The sequence below is a fragment of the Pholcus phalangioides genome, unplaced genomic scaffold (assembly GCF_987345545.1).
Source record: "Pholcus phalangioides strain wild (caught in Gottingen) unplaced genomic scaffold, Ppha-v1.0 ptg000010l_1, whole genome shotgun sequence".
In the NCBI taxonomy this organism is placed as follows: Eukaryota; Metazoa; Arthropoda; class Arachnida; order Araneae; family Pholcidae; genus Pholcus; species Pholcus phalangioides.
The window spans coordinates 17,490,400-17,513,807 of record NW_028301603.1 but is presented as its reverse complement, the minus strand read 5'-3'; the positions used below and the strand labels follow the sequence as shown (position 1 = coordinate 17,513,807).

At 42.7% G+C, this 23,408-nt stretch overlaps 2 protein-coding genes across 3 annotated transcripts in view; both read right to left on the bottom strand.

Moving 5' to 3' along the window:
• Window positions 1–23,408, bottom strand: part of LOC149081017 (dipeptidyl peptidase 4-like) — a 174,834-nt gene that overhangs the window by 112,066 nt on the left and 39,360 nt on the right. The window lies entirely within an intron of this gene.
• LOC149081018 (uncharacterized) lies at window positions 583–14,103 on the bottom strand. Its single transcript, XM_089237757.1, has 2 exons — window positions 10,903–14,103; window positions 583–4,392 (listed from the first exon to the last, which is right to left on the bottom strand). Exons 1-2 carry the CDS (start codon window positions 11,134–11,136, stop codon window positions 667–669), a joined length of 3,960 nt encoding a protein of 1,319 aa, XP_089093883.1. The 5' UTR covers window positions 11,137–14,103; the 3' UTR covers window positions 583–666.

The following is a 23,408-nucleotide window of genomic DNA, read 5'->3' as shown; positions in this document are numbered from 1 at the left end:
GAATGAAGACCGGTATTTGGCAGTAACTGCCAAAAGAAGCAGACGGAGCACAGCATCCGACCTGTCTCGTCAGCTATCTGCAACTACGGGTACCACAGTTTCAAGGCAAACCGTGTACAGACGTTTGGGAGATATTGGAGTAGGGGAAAAATGGGGTTTTCAGGACAATAGGCACTCCCCACTTACTCCCCACCAGGACAATAGGCACTCCCCACTTACTCCCCACCAGGACAATAGGCAATCCCCACCTTACGAGTGGATGTCTTCCGCAGCCCTCCGCTAGATGGCGCTCACATGTTTCCCCCCCCCTTAATTAAATAGGGGGATGTATATAAATTATCGTTTGTAATTTTTTTTAAATGACGTCACTCATTAGAAAATTAAATAGGGATCGTACAAAAATTATGGTTTGTAATTTTTTTTTAACACACTTTTACTCAAAGATGACTTTTCTAGAAAGTTTTCAATATATCCCCCCCCCCATTTTTTTTTTTCCAAGTTAGCTGTAAAGAAAAATAAACACAACGATAATAAATTACAGAGTCATTCTATATGAATCAAGTTTTCATTTATTTACATGATTAAAGATATATACATTGAATAGTTGAGTAATAAAAAAAATTTACAAGAAAGATAATATTTACAAGAAAAAATATTTACAAAACACTACGTCGTGGGGATCGCGTAGTGTCCATATGCATATGTATTTATACCATCACCGAGAATATATCGTTTGTCATCACGGGGGCATAGCGTCGTCTTCCTCATGACCACCGTCTGCAGCTGGTGATGTTTTGATGCAATTTTAATCATGTTATTTTTTATGGTGGCCTTGCTACTTAGACAAGCCAAGTAGTCCTCGTGCTTTAGATGTTTTTTAACCACTGCGCGAACTACCCCCTTTGCGGTCTTTTTCTCCGCGACTGCTGTGGTCATCGAGTACATTTTAGCGCGGAGACCAACGAATTCCACAACGGGTTCGCCGCCGTTCTCATCCTTCATCAAACCCACCACTTTCTTGTTCTTCAGGCTGAACAGAGGATGGTCACTGGGGTAATTCGAAGTGTCGAATAGATGAAGCTCCTCCCGCATATCCCTATATACATCACCGGTTTTAATCTCGTATAAGAACGAGTCCGTATCTGTGAATAAAACTTCAACATTGGATCCATACTTTCTTTTCATAAAATTATAATGAAAATCTGCCATGATGTATTTGGATAGGTCTAGAATAGTCACACCGGTATAGATTGGTCTATCCAAATGAATTTTGATTTTGTTCATCCTTACCACAGCTAGATCACCGGTGATTATACGAAAATCTTCGAACGCTGGGGATGATGTGAGCTTCCTCAAGCTCTTCTGGTTGTTGGCCAAACGGATGTCAACGTGCTTTCGCAGGTTTTCTAGGGACTTCCCATACACAGCGTTGTTGAGAAGTTTGTAAAAGTCCTTCTCAAACTCACACCGAGCTTGCTTTCGCTTCTCGGTGTTGAACGCTATGTATGGTCGAATCCACGGCTCCTGAGTAAACTCGATAGCACGTTGAACACCCGTCAGCTTCATCCCCAGCGAGGTGTATAATTTTAAACAACGGTAGTGGATGACGTATGAAGTTTTATTCATCAGATTCGGAGCGAGCTTTTTAGATGGTTTGCCACCGAGTCTCTGCACATACGGTGACAACATTTCTGGGGTTATCTCTATGTTCTCAGCTGCTAGGGGGTAACAATTGTGACTATCGTGCAGATTCACCGGGTATTCCATGCTGACCTCGAGTATGTAACCCTTGGCGGCGTTGTCGTCCACAGCTAAAAAGTCGATCTCGCTGATCTCACTCGGTGACAACCATCTAAAATCGCTCACCGGGAGAGACTCCATCATACATTTACCATATAAATTATTTACATCGAAATACATAATATAAGAAGTTGGTTCACTGGGATTATAACCGGATACGAGAGGATTATTTGCCCGCGCATATCGTTTGGAGATAACTGACACACCACCCCTCACAGCTTTCTCCAAAAAGAGGTGCATGTCCGGGTCAGTGATCAGCTCAAGCTTGGCACCGGTCATCCTCAGGCATGCATTGAAAGCCAATCCAGGGGATGTATACGTGTGCACAGGGTCTATCTTGAAGTTGCCTTCACACAGCCTCCTGAAACGCTCGAACACATCCCCGAGGAGAAGCACATCTGTCTTTACATACAGATCGTGGTAATCACCGAGATTAGCAAGCTCGAACTCTCTCCAAACGTCATGTGCGTACTCATAATCCTCATCGGAAATATGTTGATCCCCAAGAGAGGTGTAAAAGGCCTCTTTTGGGGGCAGCACTGGGTCATTAAATTTACTGAACGAGTTCAAATACTCATATGGATATATACCTTTTCTTCGAAGGTAATGACTTTTACCCCCGAAGCATTTGGACAAGTTTAGAAAATCACCGGGCTCCATAGTCTTCACAAGGGATTCTAATGACGCATTGAGGAACTGGTTTGAGTCCAAGAATCGCAAGCGACCGAGAGAAAAGGAGATAAACTTCTCCATGTTCCTCCCGATCACTTCGATCCTTCGGTTTGGATATTCGCTCAAACCTTTCACCAGAAAGTGAGCATCATAGTTTTGCAGATTGTGAAAAATCACCGGTATGAATCTCCTAAGCCGCAGTTGGAGATTGCACTTCTGGTGGAGTGCGGCCCTGTACGCCCCAGTAATGTGACAGTGGTCACGAACCCTATCATCGCCCAGGGGTTGCTCACAAACCATGCAAGTGTAGGCTTCGCTGAAACTTTTTTGATCATGAGCAGTCATCCGCATAGGCACCGGGTTATCTAACTGGCTCATGACAAACCGCTCTTCATTGATGATGCACCGGAAAAATTCACTGATGCAATCCTCACCCCTATAAACTTTGGGCTCTTTCACATACAACCCATCGGGTCCCACAAGTGTATATGCAAAACCGCAGGGGCGGTGATGATGTTTCTGCGTGGTGTTGGAAAACGAGGGGTTCGGATCGCATCCTTCTACAAGTTCCAGGATTGCCTCGAAATCTGCATATATGATGTAGGGGACATGAAGTTGGAAATGGTGATTTTTGTAAAACATGATGTTATCCCCCTCACTAGGATAAGTGACGCGCTGCGGACCATGCTCGCGACAATGCGATATGTGTGCATTGTGTTTTTCACGGGTGGAGAATTTTTGAAGGCAGTAATTACAGAAATAAGAAGCACCTTTATGCTTCGTGGTGTATGATAGCAAACGAGACATATTTTTGATTAAACAATAATGGGCCGTTGTCTCGTTGCTGATGAGTAGCAGATTAATGATGGTCTGCGATGACGCCTCGCTTATCCTAAGAGGGAAAACTTCCATCCCCTCGCACCCAAAAACATTTATACGCAGAGAGTTCGACACTTCGAATTTACCAATCTGGTTTAGGGTCACCGGGTATTTGAGAGCTGTGGTATCAAGCTCGTTCTCAAACTGCGTGTATTGGTTCACCCTTTCGGGATGTACTTGCACTGGGTGTAGGGCAGCCAACACCGACCAGAGGAAGCATTTCTCGTCGTGGTTCTTGATGTTGATGATGGCTCCCCTGTTGGCTACCCCATTTGGCAATGTGATGTAACTAGCTGCACCCAGTGGTTGATACCTACTTGTGTTCAGCTCAAGCAAGAGCACCCGCTCGAGCACCCACCCACTCCCACAGCCCTCGAAATCCTCTGTCGCCTGCTTTACCTTATCGAAGGCTTCCTGCAGCTGTTCATCGATTTGCTCGATATCTAAAGTGGTGAGCATCTTGCTGCGGAGATACCCGCTGCAGAACTCGTCTTCCCCGTCACTACCCCTCCTCGAAAACACAGCAGTCGCAACTAAATTCCACTTTAATGATCTATGAGTGATCATATCTTCCCCCAAGCGCTGTGTCAATTCCCCTCTCACGCTGTCGAGGAAGGTAGTCATGTCCATCTCTGTGTCTGGTGTGGGGGTCAGTTCGTGAGTGGATAACATGCCTAAAGCACGCCTGACTTGCCTTCCTGCCCCTTGCTGCGGTGGTGCTCGGTGATGGTTCGATGCCCCAGGCTGGGCCGCTTCCCCGCCTTGCTGGGATGCTCCTCCAAGATGAGGTGATGCTCCCTGCTGCGGTGCCCCTCCTAGCTGCGGTGGTGCTCGGTGATGGCTCGGTGCCCCTCCAAGCTGGGGTGCTCTTTGGGGGGCGTGGCCCATGTTGCGTTGGTGGCGCATGAGGTGACTATTGCGGTGAAAAGCTGCATCGCACTCCATGCACTTGTGCTGGCGTTCACCATGCGTCAACCTATGACGGTTTAGATTCCGACGTAGGGAAAACTCCTTGCCGCACGTCTCGCATAGGTGTCGCTCCTGAAAAACAAATAAAAAGGGAATGTAGGACACGTAAGTCTAACACAAGCAATGGATGAGAGATACAGAAACCCACGTCTTCCCGCTAGTTTCGGTGGCGTATCCGCCCTCAAGCGCGTGCTCAAGTCATCAAAGAAAAAAGAAATCAGAGATTGGTTGTCTGGCGAGAGAGCGTACACGTTACACAGGTCCATTAAAAAAGTGTTTCCCCGCAACAAAACAATAGTGGCCGGTCTGAGCAGTCAATTTCAAATCGATTTGGTGGACATGCGTAATCTAGCCATTCACAACGACGGTTACAACTATCTTTTAACATGCATCGACGTCTTCTCCAAATATGGTTTCGTCATACCCCTCAAAAGAAAGACCGGTGACAACGTTGTCAAAGCTTTAGAAAGCATCTTTCAACAACGTCAACCAGTGGCGCTACAGAGCGATAAGGGGCGAGAGTTTATAGCCGCGCCAGTACAGCGTTATCTAAAGCGTCAGGGCATCAAGTTTTTCACTACGGAGAACGAACAGATCAAAGCCAGCGTGGTGGAGAGGTGGAACAGGTCGCTCAGAAACTGGATGTACAAGTACTTCACTGCCAAGAATACTTATCGCTACATCGACATGATCGAAGATCTCGTGTGGAGTTACAATCACAGGTATCACAGATCTATAAAAATGAGACCGGTCGACGTGAACCCCGGAAACGAGTCTGAGGTGTGGAACAATCTCTATGGGAATACATCCAAGAAACAAGAATGTAAGTTTAAAGTGGGTGATCACGTGCGCATTAGCAGATCGAAGCACACTTTCGAGAGGGGTTACGAGTCCAATTTCACCGAGGAGATATTCGTGGTGAGCGAGTGCGTTAGAAGGGAAATTCCCGTTTACCGACTCAAAGATCTGATGGGGGAAGAAATCAAGGGCACCTTCTACGCCGAAGAGATGGTCGGTGTTAAGATGGGAGAGAAATTCCCGATAGAAAAAGTTTTGAAGAAGAGGAGAAGAAAAGGAATAGTCCAGTACCTCGTGAAATTTCGCGGGTATCCGAAAAAATTCAACTCGTGGGTAGTGCTATAAAAACCCGGAAACAGCGCACGCATCTGTCATTTTCGAGATGGCTTCTTTCTATCTCACTTTACCCAGCGATGCCTCCATGGACTTTTTTCCAGACAACACGCTCTCGAATTTCGTGGTTAAACTCCCAAACACCCTGGAGTTCGAATCCGAGATGGAAGTCGCACTGTCAGAGATAATTTATCCCCATTCGTTCCACAACATCACTAAAGAGACAAACACTTTCGAATTCGATGTCGGTAACAAGGTAATGAAGACCGGTCGCATAGCCCCGGGTTTCTACGAGACGACCCCTGAACTGATCAAAGCCATATCCACTCAAAATTTTCAAGACAAGATCGGTGTGACGTACAACAAAGTCACGAAAAAAGTGAAGGTGAACCTCAAGAAAGACGCCAAGCTCAGACTCAGACACGGCATAGCTGAAAACTTGGGTTTCGAGCCCGGCCTGATAGAGGGCCCGACCATCGTCGACGGCCCTTTCACAGCGGATCCTAAATTGGACTTTCATCTCTTGTACGTGTACTGCAACCTGGTTGAACCTCAGGTCGTGGGTAACACCTACGCACCGCTACTGAGAATCGTGAAAACTAGCGGTCAAGATGGGGATATAGTCAGCGTGTCTTTCGAACGCGCCCATTACATGCCGCTAGCCAGAAAGAGTTTCGACATCGTTCACATGTATTTAAGGACGCACATGGGCAAGTTTTTCACATTTCAACGTGGAAAGGTGATAGTGAAACTACACTTTAGACTGCGACATGCATTATAAGCCGTACCGGAGCTGTGCCCACAGCATCAACGATTACTATCTGACACAGGCTGGAAACGGACTCGGATATTATCAGGGTAGCGCTCTGCAAAGAGGTTATGGCCTCGGGTCCATATTCAGCTCTCTCTTCAGATCGACCGTACCGCTGTTGAAGCGAGGTGCCAAGGCCGTGGGATCTCAACTGTTACGCTCGGGCGTAGATTTCGCCAACGACATCGTTCAAGGAAAAGACGCAAAGATAGCTGCTCGCGACCGTGCCAAGGAAGCCGGAAGGTCTCTCACGGATAGGGCGGCCAGTAAAGTCAAATCCATGCTCGGAGGAAAGAATAAAAGGAAGAGACTCGTCAAGAAAACTGTCAGTAAGAAGAGAGCTAGAAAGCTGTCGACATCCGATATATTCAGCGATGGCTTTAATCCACGAAAATTCTCATGAATGTTTGAAAAGCGAAGCCGATCTGTTCACGGTGCCACCCACGGAAACCTCTATAGAATCAGCCGAGTGGGTGCAGTACCATCCCATATCTCAAGTGCGTGATTCGGGGGCCCCCCTCGAATTTCACGTGGCCGGTAGTGCCGAAGAATACATAGACCTTTCTGCCACTCAGCTGTATGTCAGAGTAAAGGTGACAAAACCAGAATCCGACGAAGCCGTATCGACGGCGAATAATTTCCTACACTCCCTCTTCTCCCAGATTGACGTCTCGCTGAACGGGAGAACGCTCACGAACTCATCACACACTTATCCGTATCGAGCATACCTGGAAACACTGCTTAACTACGGATCGGATGCAAAGAGAGGACCCCTGACAGCCGAGGGGTACTACAAGGACACTGCAGGTCACATGTCTGACCTCACCAAGAACGAAGGGGCCAAGAAGAGAGCAAAACTCGCGGAAAATTCTTTTGAAATGATGGGCGTGCCTCACGTCGACATATTCTATCAACCGAAGCTGATGCTCTCTCTCGTGGACTTGAAGATGAGATTGGTTCGATCGAAACCAGAGTTCTTTCTGATCACTGCTGCTCAGGGTTGCGACGTGGTTATCGAGCAAGCGAGTATTTTTGTGCGCAAAGTAAGAATGAATCCTGCTGTGGCTGTAGCGCATGCCATGGCGCTCGAGAAAACAACAGCCAAATATTGCATTAACCGCGTGATATGCAAGGTCTATTCGATATCCATGGGAAGCATGAGTTTCGTGCAAGATAACGTATTTCTGGGTGTCATGCCTAAGCGATTGGTTATGGGCATGGTGGACACGGAAGCATTCAACGGAACGTTCGGTTTAAACCCCTTCGACTTCAAGCACAACAACGTCAACTTTGTTTCTGTTTCTATCGATGGAAGACCCGTCCCCCACACGTCGCTACAACCAGACTTTAGGAACAGACACGTCATCAGAGCCTACAACACACTCTTCGTGGGCACCGGAAGGCCCGGAGAAGATAAAGGATGTGACGTGAGCAGAGAAGAATACGAAGCCGGTGGTTACAGCCTCTTCGCTTTCAACCTGATACCCGACATGAGCGACTGCGGACACGTGCACCTACAAAAGCAGGGTAATCTGCGAGTGGAACTCAAGTTCTCCTCAGCCTTGACCAAGACGGTGTCGGTTATAATATTTGCCGAATTCGAATCGCTGGTGGAAATAACAAAGTCCAGAAGCGTCTTGTGTGACTTTGCGGGATGAACACTAAACAGATAGAGCACGCCCTCTCGACACACCCCCACACTCGAAAGGCTTTCCTAGGTGTTTTTGCGAGTGATAATTTACCCGAAAATGTGATCGCGTATCCCGCTGCACTGGTTGTGAACACGGACAGAGAGAACGAACCCGGAACGCACTGGTTGGCTATTTACATCGAAAACGAAGCGAGAGCTGATTTCTTCGACTCTTACGGGAACCCGCCCACCTATTTCAAGAAGGGACGCATAAACAGATTTCTACGACGCTACTCGCGCGTCGACTATAATGACGTCATGTTACAATCAGATAAGACAACCGTGTGCGGTCACTATGTGATTTTTTTTATCTATTCTCGATGTATCGGCGAAAGTATGAATAATATTGTATCGCGTTTTAATATGCAAAACGATATGCGCGTAGCAAGCTTTGTAAAGAAAAATTTTTCTGTTAAATAAAAAATGCATTGTAATTTTTTTGTCATTTACTATGGAACCTTTCAAGCTGACACATCCGAGCACCGTGCTCATTGCCGGACCTACCGGTTCGGGAAAAACATATTTTCTCAGAGAACTATTAAAACACAGAAACGAAATGTTTCGAGAACCTCACCCGAAGCGCGTTATATGGTTTTACGGCGAATATCAGACCCTGTTCGAAGACATGGAAGACTACGTGGAATTTCGAGAGGGGAGCAATTTCGAAAGCGTGGAAGAAGACAGCTTGGTGATTTTAGATGATCTCATGAACGAGCTATCCGGCGAGAAAAAATTAGCAAACCTTTTCACAAAATACAGCCACCACAGAAAATTGACTGTGATTTTCATTGTGCAGAACGTGTTTCATCAGGGGCGGGAAATGAGAAACGTTTCTCTGAACGCACAGTATATGTTTCTATTCAAAAATAGAAGAGATGTCAGTCAAGTGATCCACCTGGGACGTCAGCTGTTTCCCAGCAAAATCAAATTTTTCAACGAGGTGTTCGAGGATAGCACGAAAAAACCGTATTCGTATTTAATGGTAGATTTACGACCCGAGACGGAGGAAGAAATGCGCCTGCGCACTAACGTGTTACCTGGGCAGACGCAATATATCTATAAACCCAGGAAATGAAACTTTCCATTTTTGAAAATGACGGCAGTGATAGAGGTCGAGGGTTTCCAGCTGTCGGATAGAACATTCATAATCAAGGAGTTGGCGTGGTGCTTCATGCATTCGAGAGAGAATTTTCACTCTGTATACAAACCGCCCAAAAAATTTTCGGAATTATCTCCTAGAGATAGACACCAATGTCTCTACGTCACCAACAACATACACGAAATATCGTGGTCGGCGGGTGATGTACCCTTTGAAATGCTGGAGCAACATTTGCAGCGATTATCAAAAGTCGTATTGTATGCGAAAGGCCACGACAAGTGCCGGATGCTACTGCAACAGTACGGGTTAAAGGTTTATAATCTCGATGCCATTCTCTGCCCCAATATTGTGGACTTGCCGGAAGTGAGCGCGAACTGTTGTCGTCACGAAAGCATGATAAAGCACTGCGCGCTGAAGAAGGCTATAGCATATAGCATATGGTTGGAATAAAAATACCGTTATTTAAAAGTATGGCATTGGAGAAGCAACAAGTGCTTCGTCTACTCTCTGCCTGTCCGAGGAATAAACGTAAGGATTTGTTGAAGAAATTACCGAAATCAGCATTAAAGACAGTCTGCGAGTGCTCACTCAATATTTTGAAGGGTGTCATACCGTTATCCTCAAAACAGAAAAATAAACTGAAAAGGCACAGAAATACACTTCGCAAACTCGCCTGCAAAAAGACGCCGCTATACGAGAAAAAGCGCGTGCTGATTCAGAAAGGAGGTTTTTTGTTCCAGTTAATCCCAGCCGCCATACAAACCCTCGCCACTTTGTTCACGAGATAATGGAGCACGCACAGAAATTCGCTCTGGTTCCAGAACAATTGTTATCGCGTCATGTGACCACAAAAGAGCAGCTTTCTGAGTTGGACAACGAGATGTTGAAAATACTGCGAAGCAAGGAGCCCGAAGCTATAAAAATTAAACTCTATCAGAATCTGCTGAACAAGAGAATCAACGTCGCCGAGAATAATCCACCGCGGTTACCAGAACCGAAAATTCAAGAAGTAGAAAAAGAGAAGAAAAAGAAAGTTGACGAATCACCAATAGCTCTGATTTCTGTCCCGAAATCGCAAAGAGGGCACTCAGAAAAAATTATCATGCATATAAATAAGCATCCGAACATATTAAAAATTAATTCTAACGGCTCGATCGTTTATAAGAGCAGACTCATCAAAGGAAGCGACATTCGCGATTTGATATCAAGTGTGGTCGGTCGGAGAAAATCACCCGTGGTGGGTCAAGAAATTTTCCTGAAAGCGCTAGAAGAAACCGGAGCTCCGAGAGATTATATAAAAAACCCATTTTTGAAACATATTTGGTTAGAGCTTTGAAATGCCAACAACAGTGGAAGCCGTGATCTACGATCAAAACAATAGAAAGCAGGGTATCGCATGGAAAACGGATGTACCGTCATTCGATTTACCGAGCTGCTGGTCCTACGAATTGGAGAGTAATGGAGAACTGATAAGACACAAGAGAATGTTCGCCATATTCACGATACTGATTGTTATATTATTTACTCTTATAGCAACAACATATAAAAATCAAATGGACTTTGAAAGATGTAATTCCTCTCTTCCGCTGGGAGGAAATATTTTTCTCACGTATTGCAATAAAACCTACGATATACGCTATTTTAGCGGAAATGCACCCACTACGAAAGCCGTTAATCTCACCAGTTCGCAAATGTATAAATTGATTCACGAGTCTGCGGATGTACTCATATACAACTGAATAAAATATATTTTTTTCTATGTATTTGAATTCTTGTGTCGAAATAAATTTACCTCGCGACATGAAATGAAATTTAAAAGCAATAAAAAAAAAATTAAAAGAAAACACTGACCTTTTTCTTCTTCTTCTCTGTTGGAGCATAACCACTCGGTCCAGCTTCTTCCATTATACGCTTATTCATGCTCATACATTGTTTGACGAAATTCTCCTCGTCTTCTACCAAAAATTTAAATTCACTTCCACTAATTAAATTATCGTTGAGACATTCATCAATGAAATTTTGTTCATCAGCAAACAACCTAACTAGATCTTCTTCATTAATCCCGAAATTCACGAAAGAACTCATACTTCCAATGCGAACGAAGAAAGAAAGCTGAAATGAAGTTGACTCTATTGAGATCAAAAACGAAATGAGAGATCGTGTGAAGACGACACTTTTTATCGCGAAAGGTGATGACCAGAGCGTTATCGATGATTCATGTACAGCCGACGGTCATCGCGGTGACTCACATGCATCTGGGTACTCGTGACAATCTCACTCTACTGATTATTTTTGACTCAACTTGTGCACGCCAATACTGATTATTTTTGACTTACCAAATGTAGTACTGATTATTTTTTATACAGTCGAATGTTATACTGTTGATTATTTTTTGGTGCTATCAAATCACCAAATGGGGTACTGTTTATTTTTTGCGCTTGCCAATGCAATAGTACTGATTATATTTGACTCCAACATAGTATATTCACATACTCGCATATAAAAGCTGTAGGGTAGACAGATTTACTTCACTCACTCGCTTTGGATACGCTCTCTCTCTCCGCAAATCTCACTCGGTAAGAATTTTTTTTTTTTATAACTATGGCTTCTTGTGTACTTGATCTGGAAGGGATAATGCTTAGAAATGGACTATATGTAGTTAAGGAAATGGCTTGCTTCAATTTAGGCACAGGGAGAGTGTATCATTCACTCTATCTGCCACCTTTTTCTAGCGATGAGCTTGCAGATGAAGATTTTAAGCAAATGGTTTGGGTTAGTAAAAATATCCATAATATTGGATGGGAAGAAGGTCTTTTCGACTATAAATTGATGAAAATTCATCTCGTAAGCGTAAATAATAAGTATAGTCAAATTTATGTTAATTGCATTCAGAAAAAAAAATTTCTAGAGCAGCGATTTAATTTGAAAACGGTAGAAGTCTTGAACTTTCCTAAATCGCTAGCGACAAACAGCGTTTCTTGCAGCTTTCACCCTCTGCAAAAGGGTCATTGTGCTAGAGGGAAGGTCATGGCGTACGCTGAATGGTTAGATGGTTAAAATTAATTTCTAATTTTTTTTTTAATAATAGTTACAATTTTTTTTTTAATTATTTGTTTATGCGTAACAGAAAAAAAAATATATTTCATTGGTTTGGGGAATAATTTTCATAAATTTTTTCTTATCGTGAGATTTGCGGATTGAATGTGTTGTCACTCTTCTCGTTTAGAAAAAAAAAAATGACAAGTCTTTGCTTTGAATACGCACAAAACGTTCTGGAACAACCCAATGCTGTGCTACGACAACTTGAAAGGGAAATCGTATACCGTCCGGCCGAGGAATGCATCTTCAAGTTCGGTGATAGGACTTATCCAATGCCCCGCCAACACGCAGCCTACGGTGACCCCGATTTATTCTACAAATTTTCTGGAATGAAGCTCCAAGCCCAACCGTGGACGCCTCTCCTATTGGATTTGAAAGCTGTGGTCGAGAGCATCACAGGTTACGACTACAACTTCGTCGTCATCAACCGATACTCTGATGGACAGAAGAGCATCTCCCCTCACTCCGATGATGAGGCGCAGCTCGTGAAAGATCATCCCATCGCTTGCCTCTCCCTGGGCGCTGAAAGAAACATCATCTTCTCTCGTCGGGAGCACAAGTCCGTGGACCGAATCCTCGAGCACAACAGCCTCTTGACAATGCTACCTCCAACTAACCAGCTGTGGCGTCACGCGATTCCAAAGGACTCGAAAGTCAAAGACGTTCGCGTTAGTCTCACGTTCCGGAAAATAGTCCAGACAAAGAGGAAAGCCGTGGCAGAATCACCACCAGCTAAGAGATCTCGCAGCAGTGGCTTCGATAAAAGCCAACTACCAACCAACATATTCCACATCGAAGAGAACTTTTATGTTAGTGTAGCGATCTTCAACGGGGAAGTGAAAGTTCACATACGCGAATACTACGAAGAAGAGGGACTCGTGAAGCCAGGCAAGAACGGTGTGACCCTTTCTCCATACGTGTGGCAATGCTTGCTAACTGAATTCTCCCGTCGCAGTATGTCTCAACGCGTCGGAAGAACATTCTTAGTGTCCGAGAATTTGATAGCGGATTACAGCGGTGATGCTGTGATCATTCAACCTATTCATCGCAACGGTGAAAAGTTTCAGTGTTTTGGAAACATCGTCAAGATGTCGTTTTGCGTAGCAGATAAACTTTTCTGGTGTGATGAAAAACAACAGCTTCATAGTGTTATCACCAAGTTCATCCAGAAAGCACTCTGCTTGGACTATCTCAAATTGTGTGTGCGCGAAATCCAGACTAAAGGGACAAACTCTTTGGATATTACAGATGTTCTCGCTAAACTGGTGAGTGAAAAACTTTCAGTTACCATTGGAAATGTTATTGATTGTCACGGATGCTCTATGGGCTATGCCAATCAGCTGGGCCATGAATGTCTGCAGGTAGATGACATGTATTACAAATATTCAGATCACGCTATAACTTTAATTGACTTTCGCGAAGTCGCAAAAATTCTTGTGGAAAATTACAATGTCGTAGAAAAATGTTTTGATGCGATTGATTTTGATGTTTTGAAATCAAAGATAGAAGAAAATTATTTGAAATAAATGAAAACTTGATTCGCATAAAATGGCTCTGTATTTTATTGCTCCCTTGTTTTATTATTTTTTTTACAGCTAAGCTCATCTTGGGGATTTAATTTGTGTGGGAAGAAAACTTTTTACATTAAAAAAATTAAGAACGGTAAAAAAAGCGTTGGAAACTTCTAGGGACTTTTCTTAGTCAGACTTGGGAAAACTGACATAAAAAGTAAGAACGACTTGCATCGTAAAAAAAAAACGATAATTTTTTATTTTAAAGTAATTCAAACCCTCATCAAACTTCTTTGAAAAAAAAACAATATTTTAGGATGCAATATAAGAAAGATCCCTGATGTGACATAAAATAAATTTAATTTGGGAAAGGTTCCTTGGTATCGTATTTGCTAAACTCGATAATTTTTTTTTTTTTTTTTTTTTTTTTTTTTTTTTTTTTTTTTAATAATTTAAGCCCTCATCAAACCTGTTTGAAAAAAAAAAAGTAAGTTGGAGAAAACGATAATTTAAGAACGACCCCTAATGTGACATCATGCGATATTTTAATGATGTTGTTCGTCATTAGCTTTCTTGGATGAAAAAAGTAGGGCACAGTTGATCACGTGAGTGCCCCATAGCCCCGGTATACAGAGGGTGACATAAAAAATTCTAATTTAATAATGACTCCCAGGAAAGATCCCTGACGTGGCATAAAAATTTAATTTAAGGACGACCCCCAATAAAACAATTTGATTTAGGAAAAAAAAAAAAACAGTAAAGCGTCACCCCTCTTATCGAAGCATCCCTTATCGCGTGGGAGCGCCATCTAGTGGAAGACATCCACTCGTAAGGTGGGGATTGCCTATTGTCCTGGTGGGGAGTAAGTGGGGAGTGCCTATTGTCCTGGTGGGGAGTAAGTGGGGAGTGCCTATTGTCCTGAAAACCCCATTTTTCCCCTACTTATTGGTCTATATGCTCGCAGTCCTGTCAAATGTGTTCCGCTCACGGCAACTCACTGTCGGCAGCGATTAGCCTGGAGTAGAGAACGTGCAATGTGGACATCGTCACAGTGGGCTTGTGTGATGTTTTCCGACGAGTCCAGGTTTATCTTGCAGTCTGATTCACGTCGGACTTTCATATGGAGAACGCCAGGTACCCGTTACCACCAAGACAACATCATTGAACGACACCGTTACGGTGGTGCAATTATACTGGGTTCCAGAACATATCTGCATGTTCAAACGGGAACCATGAAAGCCCATATTTATCGGGACATCATTCTGGAACAACATGTACGTTTGTTTAGGGGTGTCATGGGCGCAGAATTTGTGTTTATGGATGAAAACGCCCGTCCTCACCGAGCAAACATCGTAAACGAATGCCTTGAATCTGAGGATATAGCCCGTATGGAATGGCCAGCATTCTCACCTGACTCGAATCCGATAGAGCATGTGTGGGACATGCTTGGCCGACGAGTTGCAGCCCGTCAACCACCTCCTACATGTGTATCGGAACTTCGGAGAACATTGCTTGCTGAGTGGAGTGATCTTCCCCAAGATCAGATCGATAATTTGATACTCAGCATGCCTAGGCGTTGTACGGACTGTATTTCATCGCATGGGAGACATTCAATGTATTAACCATCCTACCAACCATGTAATAGCAAGTTTTTGTAAAGGAGATATTTTTTACAATTGCTCCAGGGAGCAAAAATCGTAGTTTTTATGAATGGTATCATACATACACCATCGTTTTTGTTCTTTATATTTTGTTTAATAAATGGGCTTTATGAATAAGTAACGTTTGTTTTGTTTCTGAATCTTTATTTGTCGGAGCTGGCATTATCCTTAATTTATGGACATGAGTGTATATTAAGAAATTAAGATATATGTATATAAACCGAAATCAAAACACCGCAGCCCGTGATAAGACCCCTCTTTTCATATCGCACCAGGCCACTCGTCTCGTAAGAATGGCCCTACGTCATGACTTCCACAAATGTAAGAAGTACAGCGTGTCCCGTAAATAGTTTAAAAATTCAAGTTGAAGGAATTTGTATGTTTTAAAGCGATTTGAGGAAAAGTTATTCTCATAAAGGAGGACTTTTCTTCGCCATAGGAAAAAATAAGTTAATATTTGTGCCGATAGAGGCGCAGCACGAAAGAAAAGAAAAAGGTTCGGGTCGAATCATTCCCGGCATATTGCCGACGCGTATTGCCAGTTCAGCGCTCACTATCGATGTAGTTAATGTTACCATTTTTAAAATTTTATAAATTTTTAAAATATTAATAAATTATTTACTAGATATTATTATTAATTATTCATTATTTTCTACAAATTAAAAAAATTGGATATTTTATGTTTATTTCGCAAAAGAATTATTTTCTCGACAAGAGAAATGTTTTGATACAGAATAAATTTCAGTTAAAACTTTTGTCAATAGATGGCGCTGCACGGTAAAAATATGGCAGGAGTTTAAAACTCTCATCGTACAATAGTTTCTATTCGAAACAATAGTTTTGATTCCAAGATGACGATCGGGCGCAGTCAGCCATGTTTTCGTGATAATCCACATTAAATCATGACGTAAACATATTTTTTTCCGTGTCTCGTGATGAATCTTTTCCTGTTTCAGAGGACATTCCGTAAATATTTCACTCAATAACCATATATCATGTTCATACTGACATGTCTCAGACGTAAATGAGGGAGACGTTACGCTGGTTTAAATTTATGGACAGATATTTGTCATTTATAAATTTCATGGTTTTTTTTTAGCTCCTGTCTAAGGAACAAAACAAATGCACATACATTCAAACATATCTTCTTTAGGAAATGGGACACTAATGTTACGAAAATGGAGTCCGCATCGAATCGATGTGGACTCTCTGAATCTACGAATACACTCACTTCCAAAAACAGGTGTTTGGGGACATTATGCGGATTATGGCAACAGACTGTTGCCAACAGAATGTAATCCCATGTTCACGTGTTTGACTTGCTAATGCCAACAAACATTTATCCTCGATTTTGTATCTAAACCGAATTTTGTTCTCCCACAGCATACATGCTCAACCCATAACCTCGAGGACCAAATGTGGCCATTAGATTCATCTGATGTGGCCCGTGACTTCAAACCTAATTTTGTAAAAATTAAGTTAACATTCCAAAATGACTCAAGTAGCCCCCATGGCACATTAAAGGATATTTAAGGGGCCAGCAGCATATTCACAGATCCATGGCCCCCCCACAAAGGGGAGTGGGCTGACATTGTTCTAGCCTTAGGGCCCGGGACAGTTCCCATCATTTTTTGCTTTTTCACGCTATAAATTTACTACAGAAGGGGGCCCGTGAAAAGTCTAACTGGGGAGCCCGCAAAAGATCCCAGTCTAGGGGCCCCCGCTCCAGGATGTGGGGGCTATGCACAGATCACTTGAGTGACCCGTGGAGCAGTTCCAGATAACTTAAACTATATCCGATTATTTTGGGTCAAAGCAACGTCTGCGTTTGATTGTCATCTATCTTTCATAAACTTAAACTAAAAAGAAAAGAAATAAATTTCGTTAGCGTAGACACACAGAAAGAGGCATATCTCCGACTATTTGCGCCACCAAAGGAGTTAATAATATGCATGACCAACGTGTTTTCGCGTACGTTATTTCCGTAATAACGGTACCTCCGTGGCTACCCACGCACATTCAGAGACAGCGTTTTTACAGCGTAAATTCGCTTCGTTCCCAGAAGGCTGCACATAGGCCTTTTTGAAGATTCGTACTGGATTGCATCGCCCGTTCGAATTGCAAGAATATATTCCGAGATCGTTGGAGAAAAAGAAATCCTAATCTCTGAAATAACTCGATCATAAATATCCAGTTTTGTCATCTAGCCGCTACGCGGTCGTGAGTTTCGCATCGCAAATATCTGCGTTTTGGACCCCGGTAGGCCACAAATGCGCAGTGGTGGTCAGTTAAGTACGATTTTCTCAGGTTTTCCAACTTTGAGTTGGCTACCCATTTAAAAAAAGCTGTTGCCACGACGCAGAGGAGGCTCTAGGGATAATATCATCTCGTGTACAACAAGTGGGGAAATGTGTGTGGTTGGGGGGGGGTGAAGTTTTATAAGGGGTCCTGCTACTGGTTGGCTCGTTGCTTGGTGTGGGTGGTTTGCTGGTCTTGGATGTCGTTGGATTTTTCCACCGTGGCCCACGTCTCCTGAGACGGACCAGCTTATATCCCGTAGGGGGACAGAGCGGGGGTCACGGTTGGTATGGTGGTGGCTCTTGGGACGTGGCTCTTTGGAGCGGCCGCACGAGAGGCCGCTCTGGGAGGGGTGCCATATCCAACATTAAAGGGCGAAAAATTTTTTTTTTCGTTTTGAATTGCTGGGATAGGGCGTAGGCAGGAGGGGTGCCGAAAACAAATCCTGCACAGGTAGAGATTTTGTCTCGAGCTATCCCTGCCATGATGACCAGCAAACCCTACAGCACAGATATAGATTAAACTGCAAATCCACACATTAGTGATCTGATGTATGGATGGCACCACCTACTGGACACAAGACACAACGCTGGACACTGTTAGGTTGTTCTTGTGTGTCCAGCGTCCAACAAATCTTTTATACAGCTTCCATATTCAGGTGCGAAATATGTGGCAGTTAAATGGTGGTAGAGTAACTGTAGACCATTCCCAGCTGAAAATTGGTCAAAAAGGGATTTTCTTCTGAATCAGAAGATATGATCAAATCAGAATCATTTTACTTTAAACTTATGCAGAAGATATTATCGAAAGAGCTAAGGTTTTCTGAAGTAAAAAATCAATCAAGAGAGAATTTTTCAGACCAATTAATTAATTAGTAAATATATAAATGTGACTAAATTATATTTGTTTTAAATTTGTTAATTCCTCAGTGTTGGTGGGTTTCTCTTTTCAACTTTTCTTTACCACACAGTAGAATACTCGGTAATGGATGTAACAAAATCCAGTTATATTAGTAAATTAATGTTTTATGTTTGTGAACTTTGGATTGAACATGTGTGTTTTTTAGGAATCTATTATTTGCTTGATTAATAATGGGGGAGGGGTTACCCAACTGGTTTTTTTTTCGAGAGGGACCCGCTTTTATTCAAAAAGGGCTCAGATTTTGCCAATGACCCGAGTCCTAGGACCCAGCTACAAGGCCGTGTTAAGAGCATCATGGTCTCCCGGGCCAAGTGATTTTTCTGATGCCCGACCTGAGAAATTTTCGAAAATTTCAACCGGTTCTAATTTCCCTGAGGCCCCTCTTCCCTTGAGGTCCCCGGGCACGGCCCGGGTGGGCCCATGCGTTAAGACGGCATTGCCCAGCTAGTTAAATGGCATATCTGGAGGTGACCATATGACCCCCGTATTTTTTATGTAATATTCCCGTAATTTTTGCAAATTTATCACATTTAACAGTGATTATGTACGATTTCTAGTTCGTACTGCTAAATATGATATCCTTAACGGAAATATCTCGTTTATCCCCGTATTTTCAATGAACTTGCTTGAATTTTTATTCTTCACTAAAATTAAGAATATTTCCATGACTTATAGAGCCACTATTATCGTAATATAATCTATAAAGTATCGTAAAAATATATTCACTTATGCTTTATTTTTTGTGTGAGTTGCATTTCAATCCATTTTAATCGCAGTAGCTCGTATATTCCTGTCTTTAGCTATTGGAAATTTTACTTGCTTTTGACAATTTTTTGCGATGCCCCCGTATCCATCCGTTTCCAGTATTTTTGCGAAGGAAATTTCACCATCCCAGGTATATATCGTTGCATATGTTTTGATGCTTTGCCATTTCTGCCAGAGCACCTTCCGCGAGCCGGAAGTTGTGCATCCCTAGTAAATAACACGAAGGCAAATTTAACTGCAACGTTACCTATGTAATTTCCATCCTGGATCTTAAACAATTCTGCTAAACAAAGGCATTTCAAACCACCTTGTCACAACCATCACTATAATAACACTGCCAATACCTCAGTGGGTCCTTACACAAGATACGGAAATATGGACCCTTATTCGAAAACTTAAGATTATAGGCGCGGAAGGAACGAATTCACAATACAAATTTTTTTATATACTATTTTACTGTCAAAAGTTTTGAAAGTTTTGTTTTAATAAATCACGTACTTTTTTAAAATTATAATATTTTCTTACAAAATATAATTTTACAAACTAAAATGAATTTTTTGAATAAGAAATTTTAAACGTTATGTAGAATAAAAGAAAACCAAAATTGATTTTATCACTTGCTAATAGATGACACTGTAAAAACTTCTAAATAAGCGTTTCCTAAAGTGGGCGATGGGACTATTCGCGGGGGGGGGGGGAGGCAATACCAGCTCTAGACACAGGGGCTACGAACGAACATAAGGGGGCGATGAAGGAACAGGAGGGAAAAACAACTCGCGATCCACACTTTGGGAACCACTGGTGTATACCATTTACGCTCAACCCATAACCCGCGGGAAAGTTGTAGCCCTTAGGTTCATCTGATGTGGCCCGCGACCTCAAACCTAATTTTGTAAAAATGAATTAAGCGACACATTTACAGATCATCTGAGTGACCTACCGCACAGTTCCAGAGCACTTAAACATCCCATGGCACATTTAAAGATCACTTAAGTGATCCACGGCACATTTCCAGTAGTAGTCCCAACACTTCGGAGTAAATTGCTTATATCCCCTATGTCAGTGGTTGCCAACCTTTTTCAGTCCGCGTACCCCCAGCTGGCTCGGTTCCTTTCCGCGTAACCCCCAACCCAGAATCCTCCGGACTCCCCCCCACCTCCTATCTGTTTCACCCATTACAGTTTTCGGAAAACTTAAAAAACAAATGTACATGTTGAATTAAATTAAATGGTATATTTTTTCATTATTTAGCTTTTTTTCTTTTCCAAGTAAGCAAACAAATTAACACAAAGACTGGGAAAGAAATTAATGTGATGTTTGGGATTGTAAATTGAATTACAAAATTTTGAAAAATTTAGCTCAAAAGAGCATAAATACAAACTCAAGTCGCGTTCGATTTGCTTCTATATTTATTTTTTTACGTAAGTATACGAGAGAGAGAGAAGAAAACGCCCGTTCAACACAAGCTCCGAACTAACAAACGGCAACAAAAACAATGACTTCTCTAAAAAGGTCAACGTATTCATCACCGCGACAAGCGCAAAAACCGACTAGTTTCGCCATTCCGCCATTGAAGAGGATCTTCAGAGAGAGATATATCTGATGCGAGCTCTAGCAATTTCTCCTTTTCTGGAATCGCCAATAAAGCCGGTTCGAAATAGTCTTCTTTGAAAGGATTAGATGTCCACCGATCTCCTATTTCCGGCTCTGAAAAATATTTTTCAAACGAGGATTTCAATCCGTCCAAGTGACTGACTGTCAAATTTAGCTCGGCTTGTGACAAGAAATCGTGAAGGGTGTTAAACACTTCCTAAAAAAAAAAGGGCTACATCGTTCCGAAGTTCGAACAGCAACATCAGGACTTGGCCCCGAGACAGCCACGTAACTTCGGTGTACGAAAGCAAAGCGTTGTGTAGGATGTCCACGTCTTCCGACAACCACGGCCGTCTTAAGAGCATCATGGGACACGGGCCAAGTGGTTTTCCTGAGGCCCTAAAAGGTACATTCTGGAAAATTTCAACGAGATCTCATTTTTGTGAGGCCCCTCTTCTCTTGAGGCCCCCGGACCATGCGTTAAGACGGGACTGCCCGCAACAATTTAAACAACCTGTAGTTGATAGGATTCACCTTGACAAAGTTGAAAACCTTGATCGCCTCATCAAGAACGTTTCGCAAATTTGGGGGCAACGGTTTCGATGCAAGGATCTGTCTGTGCAGTTAGTCCATTTCATTTTGGGAGCGACTTCTGCCACGCGTACACGACGGCCTGAGTAGCAACTTTCCGTGGATTTTCCTCCATCTGTTGTGAGCCCAATGCATTTTGACCATTGAATTCTTTTTCAACGAAATAATGATCAATTGCTTCAAATAAGTCTTTAACAGTCGTACGACCCCCTTCAATGGGTGACAAATAAAAAGATTTACTTCGAATTCTCTTTCAAGTGCTTAGCAAGTAGCACAGAATATTGCGCAAAACGTCGATACTTTCGTCGACTTGGATAGACAAAAAAAATTCACAACCTTTGACGTGACTTATGACTGCTCTCAACATCGTCTGGCGCGTCTTGTATTGTTCGAGACACCGTATTATTTGACAGAGATATTAAACTCATTATAAGAGCACTCTTTCCTCTGCAAACATGCATCTGACAGCATATTTTCACCAATAGTGTGATTTTTTCCTTGTCTCGCAACAGGACAGCTAATGCAGTAAGAGGTTTCGGTGGCTTTGACAGAATCACTTTTGGAAGATTCAAAATATGTTTTCACGTTTACAGGTGCACGGTATTTCATCTTGGTATTTCGGTCAACTTCCGCTTCCGCACAGATCCAGTTGTTAGTCACTGTGATCCATAGCGCAAATCGCATGAGTAATAGGTGCTTGGTAGAAAAGTTGACGTAGAAAATTGTGGTAATTACACGCACACGCCTCAATACAAACGCCCACAACAAAATTTAAACACAACACGAATTAATTCTTCGCTTTTATGCGCAGACCGGAATGTGTCAACAATCAAATCTAAAATGCCGAAGAAAAGTGAGTCGAGAGGATAGAATTCACAAAAACCGATCATAGGTTGGGCGCGGGCGGGAGGAGGGAAGACCAATCCTTCCAGTGGTCGCAACCCCTCTGTTATAGAGGAATTTATTGATAGGGAAGTCAATATATTACAACTGACAATGTCAGTAAAAACCTCTACCTACTTTTAAAAATTCTTTTTAATGTTTTTTAATTATTTTGTTCTTTTTTTTAGATGGATGGCCGCCATTACCATTTTCTTTTCGCGTACCCCCTAACGGTTGGGAACCACTGTCCTAAGGGACAGAGCCTGGGCCATGACTGGTCTTAAAGTAGTTCACTGCAGTTATCTGCGGCACATCTACACATCGCCTAAGTCTGGCCCGTGACACTTTTTCAAATCAATGGAGTAGCCCCTACTCTTCTTAAGGTTGAATTGAAACGCTTGATTTAGCTAAACACGAATGTCTTCAAATTGCAGAAGATAATTTTTTATCCTGTGTAATATTAGTTTGTAGGACGGAATTATGAATTTTCGGACTCTAATTTTAATAGACTCTGCCATATTGGGCACCAGATCCACCTTCTCTACCTCTTAGTTGCGGTCCTGGTCTCGATACATAGGTCAAGAAACCAGCTATTAGTCGATTTGAACGACCCATGCATAGGCGGAGATAGACTTGGAAGTCTGGGGGGGGGGCACGGTCATTATTGTTGGGAGGGGGGCAAGATGATGATGATGTCAATTGATATATACATTATCAGAAAAAAAAAATGTGAATTCTGACCACGAAGTCCTGATGACGGCTCTCCATTGAAGAGCCGAAACGCGTCAACCATTCGACGAATTGAATTTATTTGTCTTAAAAACGTGGCAATTTTTGTATAAATGATATATACATATATACATTAGATCAGTCGACTTCCCCCCCCCCCGTATCTCCACCCATGGATCCATGTCAGAAGTCCCTGAAACAAGTTTGGATTATGACCCATAGTTCAAGAATCCCTGACTAAGTGAAGTTCTACGACTCGTCTCGGAAGGCCCGCGACGACCCATAGATTAAGAAAACTCTGGTCTAG